General features: G+C 39.6%; 1 protein-coding gene across 1 annotated transcript; it reads left to right on the forward strand.

Annotated features, from left to right (window-relative positions):
• Positions 1-1632: 1632 nt before the first annotated feature.
• On the forward strand, positions 1633-9517 carry gnsa (glucosamine (N-acetyl)-6-sulfatase a). Its single transcript, XM_079294101.1, has 14 exons — positions 1633-1895; positions 2696-2755; positions 2847-3053; positions 4152-4217; positions 4681-4779; positions 5012-5179; positions 5273-5355; positions 5550-5668; positions 6030-6133; positions 6231-6332; positions 6474-6584; positions 6662-6772; positions 7204-7364; positions 7529-9517. The coding sequence occupies exons 1-14, from the start codon at positions 1734-1736 to the stop codon at positions 7596-7598; spliced, it is 1623 nt and encodes a 540-aa protein (XP_079150227.1). The 5' UTR covers positions 1633-1733; the 3' UTR covers positions 7599-9517.
• The last annotated feature ends 865 nt before the right edge of the window (positions 9518-10382 follow it).

Here is a 10382-nt window from a genome sequence, read left to right on the forward strand (position 1 = left end):
GCACTACGCCAGCAGGTCGTTTTGTACGTGTGCAACAGCAACTTTTAACATAATTGAATGTGGAAAATAACATAAATATGACAATGGACTCGCACTTTTAGGCTCCCAGCAGATTGTATTTGACATTTACACGTTGTCTTGTTCATGTATTTCTGCTCTGATCGCCAGTTAAATGTGCTATTTTAGTATTGGTGGTTGTTTAACACGTAAAAAAAAAATATTTTTGTGCTGAAATGGTGGTATTGCAGAAATCATACAAATATTAATGTTTTAATCTTACTATATGACTTTCAAAACCCCAAAATGCAAGTATGACACAATAAAATTGCAGTATTTCAAAAGTTATCTGTTTCTTTGAATGTATTATGTTAATAAGTGATATATATGTACATGCATATGTATATGTATGTATGTATATATATGTATGTATGTATGTGTGTGTGTGTGTGTGTGTGTGTATATATATATATATATATATATATATATATATATATATATATTCTCTGATTTCTAGGTCTTGCTGAAAAGATTTTGATCTATGTTTTATTATTACTTTTGAAAATATGGACAATTCTCTGATATTTACCAAGGCATATTCTTTATGAAAGCTCAATTTGAATTTAATTCGTGGGGTATTTACTTTGGTTTTTACATTTACAAATATATATATATAAATAAGATGCATTCTATACATCTGCAACACGCTAATATCGACCTTTTAAAGCATCACAATAAAAGGTGTTTTATAGCACAAATAGCGAGTGGTGGAACATAACTAAGTACATTTATTCAAGTACTTTACAATTTTCACATACTTGTACCTAACTTGAATATTTCCATTTTATGTTATACGTCTACTCCACTACATTTTGGAAGCATATATTGTACCTTTTACTTGACTACATTCATTTGACAGCTTCAGTGACTTTGCTAAATTAATTATATTAATACAACAAATACATCAACAAATAAATCATGATGTATTATTGTAGATTATGCAACCCAGCAGTGTATAAAATAATTAACTTCACCATTAACAGCTGTAATGTTGTATTACACATTGATGTTTCACTAATAATGTACAACATCGCAGAATAACAACATATACGAGTCTGAAATTACAACTTTTGGTACTGTCAGTATATTTGAATTCTAATACATTTCAGCTTTTACTTCAGTAAAATAAATATCAAATACATAAATAAAATAATAATCAAACACCGTCAATGTTTTTTTCCTCATGTCAAATCTTTAATGTGAAGATGTCGGCCATATTATCTGCACAGAGAAATGTTTTTGTTGCTGCATTCCTTATGATGCAAATTCTGAAAATTGACTTGAATTATCCTTAAATCCTTAAATATAATATTAAATTTGACACAAAGGTGTTACTACTTTTACTTATTATAAACTAGAGCAATGCAGAACTAGAACATACAACAAACAGCATGGAGAAGTTAAAAACAGATCCTAACAGAAGAAAAACAGTTTTTTTTACTCATTAGTCATGCTGGAGGGGGCGTCAGGTCTTTAAAACAGCTGATTAGGGCTTCCGTAGCCAAGAAGCACGTGACCTGGAAACAAGGAAGTGTTGTCTCAAACAGAAACAGGGCCGAGTCTGTCCTGTTTTTTCTTCCTCTCCGCAGAGGACTCAACGTGTGACGCTCTTATAAGAAGCGGAGCTGAAGTAGGAGACGGACAGCTTCAATAGCGTGGCACTCGTTTATTTTAAAATGGGTTCAAATCGCTCGTTTCCGACGATTTTATTGCATTGTCTCCTAATCTGCGTCACTTTGTGGAGCAACCTGAGCAGCGGAGTGTTCGCTAAATCAACCCGGAGACCAAACATCGTTTTGATCCTCACCGACGACCTGGACATCGCCATCGGGGGTCTGGTAAATAAATCCCATTCTGCTCTTAATGTTAATGCATGTGTTGTTTTTAGTAGCAGCGAGTCGTCACTTTGCAGCTCAATTGTAGTGATGCCATTAAAAATGTGTGATTTAATTGATGTAAAATTGACCGTTTTGGTTCCAGTCTTGATTAAGCCGACTGCTCACATTCCTGCTGGTTGGACACATCATTTCAACATTTCCCTGAGTCAGCAGCTTTATCACTTGCTTTAATCTGCTCTCCACACTTGTAAACATTGTTTAATGAGCTGTTACGGATGATGAGTATTGTAAAATATATTATACATATTCATGTTTAAAATATTTAAAAATCAGTTTTTACAGAACCATGTTGCTTATTTTAGCCTCTTATTCCTGTCTGTTTCGCATCTATTGTTTTTCATTGTGATGTTATCAATTCCTGTTTGTACTCTTATACAAACCTTTTTAATTGCTGCCCAACTTAACACACACACACACACACACACCATGTTAGGTAGTGATGCGTTGGTCTTGAAGAGCTGCAGCCTCGTCGCATCTTAATTTAACGACTGTAAGAAACAAAATCAGAGACGGTTTATTGCCAAATACGTTCCACATAGAAGGGATTTGGCTTGGTGACAAATGTAAATTGTAAAAGACGTCAAATAGAAAAATATGAACATTTACAATAAAATACAGAGTACATTAAAACAAGTGTGTTATGAAAGTGTGTAAAAGGGAGCTTGTTGCTTAATTTGAGTGTTTGAGTGCAATGGAGGCCAATAAATTACTTCTTATCACAATTTATCTTTTCCTTCCAGACTCCACTCACCAAGACGAAAAAACTGATTGGTGACGCAGGGATATCGTTCACAAACGCAGTAAGTATCATCATCATCATGTCTCCTCATGAAATGGATGAAAGAAACCCAACACAGACGTGTTTTTCATCCGCCGTCTTCCTGCCTCTAGTTCGTCGCCAGCCCGCTGTGCTGCCCGAGTCGAGCCAGCATCCTGACGGGGAAATACCCCCACAACCACCACGTCATCAACAACACGCTGGAGGGGAACTGCAGCAGCAAAGCCTGGCAGAAGAGCGAGGAGGCCCACACCTTCCCCGCTCTGCTGAGGACCTACACCGGCTACCAGACCTTCTTCGCTGGGAAGTATCTGAACCAGGTAACGGACGATGGGATTGTACAAACCGAAACATGCGTCTTCTGTTTGGAACATTTCCTTCTACTCAGTATCTGAAGTGTAAAATCATTTCCTTTGCACATCAAAGCAGATTGACTTCCTGTTGCTCATTAACTAATAGTTGTCCATTAATAACATTAAACAAACAAAAGAAGAGCTGCTCTGTGCAGCATTCTTTGGAACACCTGCAATAGAAAATTGCCTCTCAGGTGACGGTCAACAGTTAGTCACAAGATCTTCTGTCATGTGTTTTTTTTTTTAAGTCATGGTAAAGTCCAACTGGCAAAGTTGCATCGACCCTTCGTGATCATCAGATGGTCGAATGGGGAACCGGGACAAACTCTTCATCTAAATAGCAAACGGATGACGCTTAACCCCGTTTTCTAACTTCCCCTCTCTCCTTGTATCTCAGAGTTTCTTAACTCTTCCACTTGTGACCCTCTCGTCACAGGTCAGCACACACAGCCAGCTTTAGTCCGGACTGACAACAGAATGAAGAAAGAGTTTGTGGGGCAGATGTAAACACAAAATCCAGGAAGAAGGTGCATTTGAGGGCAGATTTAAACAGTTGGATGTTGGACAATCTGTTATCTGTCAAACAATACAAGTCATATCAACCGTGAAAGTCCAAGTGGCTTCTCTTTGTTCTGCCTTGGAGGGGAAAGAGTGAAAGGGGCGGGGTTATATACTGTTGGGGGCGTAGTCTAATCAGGTGTGGTGGGGCGGAGACTTGTGATCAACGATCAGCTTGATAGGCGGCGCTTCATTTCCCTCCTGACTTTTCATAAAGCACAGACAAAGTAGTGAAATAAACCACTAAATGTGTATTTTGGATGATTTATTTCTGCTCGTCTAAAAGAAGATGCGTTATGGAAACAAAACGGCCCAAAATCTGACAATAGAGCAGTGCATGAACGCTGTTATTGGCTGTAGTGTCCCTTTAACAGAGCTGCTAACATGGCTGTCAGAGTTTTCTATCTTTAATTTGGTTATACATCGTTTCTACCGTTTATCTGTCTCTTGTGTTTTTGTGCTGCTGTAACAGTCTGTCATTAAACTAACACACATTGTGTGTTTCAGTATGGGCACTCAGAGGCTGGTGGAGTGGAGCATGTTCCTCCAGGCTGGAGCTACTGGGTCGGACTGGTAAGACTCAAACGTTTAAAAAAATCTTTTAGCCACGAATTCATCATCTTTGGGTCAGAATTAAGGCCTCTTCGGCTTTTATTTCACCTTTTCTGGTATTAAAATGCTGTTAATACTATTTAAAAAGCAGTATTTAACTCCCTGCATGTTCATTTACATTGTTTCATCGTAGAACATCTCTGTGGGAAGTTCAACAGAGCGTCAAACTGAGTGCAGTCCATGCGGTCATGTGACTGGAAGCTCTGCAGAAGCAGTCAGACTAACAAACCGATCAAATTACAGCTTCTTTACTCTTCTAACCGGTTTACTGGAGTCATGAAACGGAGGTCACGCCCGTAATCCAACTGCAGAGCAGACAAGTTTATCTTCACCGTTACTAAACAAACACCGATGTAAGAAGAACTCGTGACCTGAAGGCTTATCTCACGCACAGTGTTTCACAAACGTGCTTTGTGTTTTCCAGGAGAAGAACTCTAAATACTACAACTACACTCTGTCAGTGAACGGGAAGGCCGAGGATCATGGAGCAGACTACAGCAAAGACTACCTGACAGACGTCCTGGTGAGCAAATCAAACGCCTCACATTTTATATTGCGTCCTATAACAGCTGGTGACTTCAGGTATCGTATGTTCAAATCTTGCAATTTTTGTCTGTTAAGAATTAAATTTCTGGGGGTTGGGAGTTAAAGAGTAAAGTTTAATATACATGAAATAAACTGCTTTTTAAAGCAACTTTTAATATTGGAAGTTCGTTTTTAAGCTTCTGTAGTAACGTTTCTGCTCTCTCTCTCAGGCCAACAGGTCTCTGGACTTCCTCCAGTATAAATCCAACTACCAGCCGTTCTTCATGATGGTTTCCATTCCGGCCCCCCACTCGCCCTGGACTGCAGCCCCTCAGTACCAGAACAGCTTCAACACCACCAAGGCTCCCAGAGACCCCAACTTCAACGTCCACGGGAAGGTAAGGGGACTCCTCTTCCTTTCACTGAAAATATGTAAAAGTTGACCACCGATCGATTGAATGCATCTTTTCTTTCCTGTCGTCTCTCTTCAGGACAAACACTGGTTGATCAGACAAGCTAAAACCCCGATGACCAACTCGTCTGTTCATGTTCTGGACGATGCTTTCAGGAAGCGGTGAGTTTTCTTCTCTCTCTTTCTCCATTTGATTCATCATCACCCTCTTCCTGTCGTCTTTCCTCTCTGTTCTCTTCCTGCGTTCTTAAAAGGGCACCTTCGGTATTTCACTTCATTATTTATCAGCTGTGTCTGCTTGATTTCACTCGGTTTGGTTTCACTGCAGGCTTGTTGTTGCTCGTCTTGGCCTCTAGGTGGCGAACTCTGCTGTCGGTGGACGACCTGGTGGAGAAAATAGTGAAGAGTTTAGAGGTCAGAGCTGAACTGGACAACACGTACATCTTCTTCACCTCCGACAACGGCTACCACACAGGTGTGTGACCGCACAATGAAGCCAATTTCAGATACTTTGTATACTAATATTAGTATCGTACAGCATCAAATTATATATTTTATATCTTTCTATTTAACTAGTATCTGTGTCTCATAAATATAGATGAGAGAAAACTACAATATTTGCCTCTGACGTAGAGCTGAAATACTGTTGAGATTGTACTTGAGTATTTGTATTTGTTACACTGCTGGGTGTTTTTGCTCCAGTTTATTAAAACCTCGTCAACCGATTAAGTTTGGGGGAAAGTTAGAAACAAAGGATCCAGAGATTTGTAGGATTTCTGAACACTCAGATTTTATTAAATTTAAAACGTGTTTCTTTCTGCCGCCGTCTCTTCCAGGTCAGTTCTCTCTCCCTCTGGATAAGCGGCAGCTCTACGAGTTTGACATCAGAGTTCCTCTCATGGTCAGAGGACCAAACATCAAGCCCAACCAGACCAGCCAGGTACACACACACACACACACCTGAGCATGTTTGTGTAGTTCTGCCTCAGCCTGCAGCGCTTGTTGAACTAAACGCATTAAATTCATCTTGTTGTCAGATGCTGGTGGCGAACGTCGACCTCGGTCCGACCATCCTGGACATCGCCGGATACAACGTCAACAAGACGCAGATGGACGGCATGTCCTTCCTGCCCGTTATGGTGAGGTCACTCAATTAGATGAATGTAACGTTTAGGGCGATCTATTGGCAGCTAGATAACACCGATCGTCCTGTTATTATCTAACCACGACACCAGTTGAAGCTCAGCGTTTTTGTCGTTACGATGTCTGTGCGTCACCAGGAGGGGAAGATGAACAGCAGCAGCTGGAGGACGGACATCCTGGTGGAGTATGAAGGGGAAGGAAGCAACGTGTCCAACCCGGCTTGTCCTCTGCTGGGGCCGGGAGTCTCGGTACGAGATTTAACGTTTAATATTCTCCGCAGCAGGTAAAGAAGCAGCTTCATGTATATTCTCTCTTCCGTCTCTAGGAGTGTTTCCCCGACTGTGTGTGCGAGGACTCGTACAACAACACGTACGCCTGTGTGCGAACAGTCGCCCCCTCTGCCAACCTGCAGTACTGCGAGTTCGACGATAATGAGGTTTGTTTTTCTTCCTTCGAAATACGTAACGTTTCCGCATTAAAACGACTAGATTTATGTTTTACATTTTGTAGAGTTGTGTAGTAATCATCCACATTTTTAAACCTGGAGAAACTTGTTGTGGTCGTCGACAAGAAGTTGTCATAAATCAAGTTAAGACATATTTTACAATTCACTTTTGAGTCGTTAACTATATATTTTAACCGGATTTAGGATTTTAGTCATTGGACGTCCGGATCTTAAGATATCAGAAAAACAAGCTGTGGCAGTGAAGTTAACGATGAACACACATTACATTGAGTGCATTTAAAGCCACTAGTGTGTAAATATTATACTTTGGCGCCACCTGGTGGTCAAATGCATCCCTGCTTTCGTGCCTTAAGTTGTGAAGTTTGACGGTAATGTTGTTTGGGGACGTTTGCCTGCTGTAGGTGTTTGTAGAAGTCTACAACGTGACCGCTGACCCCTTCCAGCTGACCAACATCGCTAAGACCATCGACCAGGAAGTCCTGGAGAAGATGAACCACCGGCTGATGATGCTGCAGTCCTGCTCCGGACAGTCGTGTCGGACGCCCGGCGTGTACGATTCGAGGTCTGGATCGTTTCACGGAGTACTAGAAAAATAAAAATATTTATTTATACATTATTAAATACATTTTATTACCTTTTCTATAAATTCATGTCAAATCTCTCTTCTTGGACGTCCAAAGTACTTTAAAAACACAGAATATTGACTCCTCTGTCCTGTTTCCTCAGGTATAAATTTGACCCTCGACAGATGTTTCCGAACCACGGCTGGCGCCTCAGCCGACAGAAGACGAAGTAAGACGAGCAGATGAAGGACGGAGGGAGGAAGAGGAGGGCTGTGTTGTGTTTTTGTATTCGGGCCTTTCTTGCTGTTGCTGCCTTGTTTTCAGGCCTCCTGAGCCGAGTCTCTTCGTAGATGGATTGAGTAAAAAAAGGGACCAGGTGGGACTGGAGGCCTCTCTGGGTGCCGGACCCACTTTTAAAGCTTCCAGATCGGGCTGCTGTTTCGTGAGTTTGTCAGTAGACGTGCAGGGAAATTATGCAGGATGGATTCACACCCGCAAAGCCATTCGTTCCTATTTTCCTGTGAGCGTTGTGTCTGATCGGTCAATTTAAAATCCTGCAAACAAGTGTTTCTCTCTCTGTTCAGAACTTCATATCAATGATCCAATCAGTGGCCACTTCACGGAAGGGTCTTCATGTTTTAGTCTAAATGTTACTCAGCGTGCCTGGTGGACATTTGTTTTCTACATTCAGATGGTCCTCGAGAATTTCAATCTTAATCGAAGAGAAACTTGTTCATCTCAACATTTACTGGGTCACCTGGACAGTTTCTACAGATTCATATTGTCAACCAGGTAGTGTTTCTTCAAATCAAAGAGAAAATATCAAATCATTTTTCCATCACAAGTTACCAATTTTGCACAAAGTGAAAAGCCTAAAAGAAATTTTTTAAAGTTCGTAAATTTACAAAAAATGCTTTTCAAAACACGACAATTTGCTTGTTTTTCTTCAATTAGCAGCAATTTTTTGTAGCATTTTTACTAAATAAATCAAAATTAGGAATGAATTACTTTAATTAAAGGTCGTGATGTCCTGCTTCTGATGCGGGTAATAAATAAATATCTGTCAGCGTGATCAGACTGTAAAATGCACATTTGTAGAGTGATAAAGAACTAAACACGACGACTCTAAAAAAGGAAAAGTTTTTCAGATTAGAAACGGGAGAACCTTAATCGAGCAGCAAGAAGTATTTTAGTAAAAAGCAACTAAAATCTCCGGTCAATCAATAAATCAGATTTAATGGCTCATGTGTGACATTTTAAAAATCTCCCACTTTGTTTCCAGCGTCAGACAAACATTTACATTATTTCAGTGATTTGTCATCTTGTGTTAAAGCACCGGTTTCTTTCTCAAAACTCAACGAATCGTCACTGTTTGTCTTTCCTGAAGCGTTTGTTGGTCCAGAGATGAACTTCCTCATCAGCAGGAGGAAGCCGTCATTTTAGAAAAATATAATGTTTTGCCAAAAAGTCCTTTTTCACATGATCTGTGTTTCAGTCGGCAGTTTTAGATCAGTTCTGTTATAGTTTCTACCACAAATTCTTATTTTGCTTTGAGTTGGATGTGAGAACTTTAAGGCCAAATAACAATTACAAATCTATATTTGATGTATTTTTAAATGTGACCTTTAAGGAAACCACTTGTTTTCTTTGGATCATGTTTATTTTTGCCATAAACATTTATACTGTTTCGTCAACCCTTCTGTCGCTGGTATTTCTCATTTAAAAAGGTCAATATATGAGATTATTATTTTGTGGAGATGCATTCATTAACATCCAACCAAAGATCTGATGACTGAAGTATGAAACGACCGTCTCATCTGCCCGACGTTTGTTGTAAAAGACTGAGTCTTTATTTTTGATTGTGAATTATTTTCTCACTGACGAGCAAAGCAGACAAACTACTGAGTCGACGGTTTAATGGTTATTCTTGTATTAATATATTCATACGGCTCCTCTCCTCGTCTGCTCTGATTCCCGACTGAACTGAATTAATGTGACAACACGGAGATTTCCTCTCGTTTCAATTCACTGATGCACTTTTCAATCTGTCACGACCGTTTCATTTTGGAACCTTTAGTTTTAATAAATGGTTTTCTAGGATAGTTTTCTGTGATTATGTATTTTTGTGTTTTTTTGTGCAAATAAAGAGATTCTCAAAAATAACAGAAGCTGTCCCTCATTTTCTAAGTTGTTTTTGTTGTCTCATTTAAACGGTTTATTTAAAGTTTTTAATTAGCTGCAGAACTTTACGCCTTCGTGATCTTCTTACCTTTATATCTCACCTGTTGGGGACAAGTGTTGGTTTTTTACATACCTGTTTTCACACAAACTCTTCTCCGCTTTAGGAAACAAAGCATCTCCTGATGAACCTGAAATCAAATGCACAGTTTAAGATAAGTTTTGGCACAAAAAGTCATATCGGATGTAAAATGTCAGAAAATAGTTAAAAGAATATCTTCAGATGTCAAAGATAAGAGTCTCACTTATTTCTCATTTTAAAATCTAACAGTCAAATATGGTATTAATACAACACAACCACATTTGTTTTCCAGACAGCTGCGTGTTCTGAGGGTAACTGACACCTGAACCGGTGGTTTAGTTGTTTAAATAAATCATAAGAAGCAGTTTCATATTTAGTTTTAAATAATTGAAGTGTCAAACTTACATAGTTGAGTTTTGCAGTCTGCGTCTCTTCTTCCTGCTGCAGCACGCGGCTGAAGGAGCGAGAATACACCGGAGTATACACGGGAGCATCCGGTGTATGCCTTCAGAATAAAAGCACGGAAGCACACGTTTCCGGTCCATACTTTATGAAAGGCTGACCTTTCCGACCTTTACGTCCAGTGTACTCAGTTTTAAATGTTAGCGCTATGAAACAATGTGGGAAACTCACTTTCATGGATATTTTTACATTAGTGGTGCATATTCATATTCTTGGGGCTTTAAGGGAAGTTTTGTTTTGTCAGATTATATTATGTCCTCAAAAATTGGTACCTTTATTTCCCTCATAACCTCTT

The sequence above is a fragment of the Melanostigma gelatinosum genome (genome assembly GCF_949748355.1).
Source record: "Melanostigma gelatinosum genome assembly, chromosome: 22".
Taxonomy (NCBI): Eukaryota; Metazoa; Chordata; class Actinopteri; order Perciformes; family Zoarcidae; genus Melanostigma; species Melanostigma gelatinosum.

Coding starts and splice junctions, on each gene's coding strand:
- gnsa (XM_079294101.1), top strand. CDS start 1,734: ATGGGTTCAAATCGCTCGTTTCCGACGATTTTATTGCATTGTCTCCTA. Junction 6,134..6,230: donor AGCCCAACCAGACCAGCCAG/GTACACACACAC, acceptor TCTTGTTGTCAG/ATGCTGGTGGCGAACGTCGA. Junction 7,365..7,528: donor CCCGGCGTGTACGATTCGAG/GTCTGGATCGTT, acceptor CTGTTTCCTCAG/GTATAAATTTGACCCTCGAC.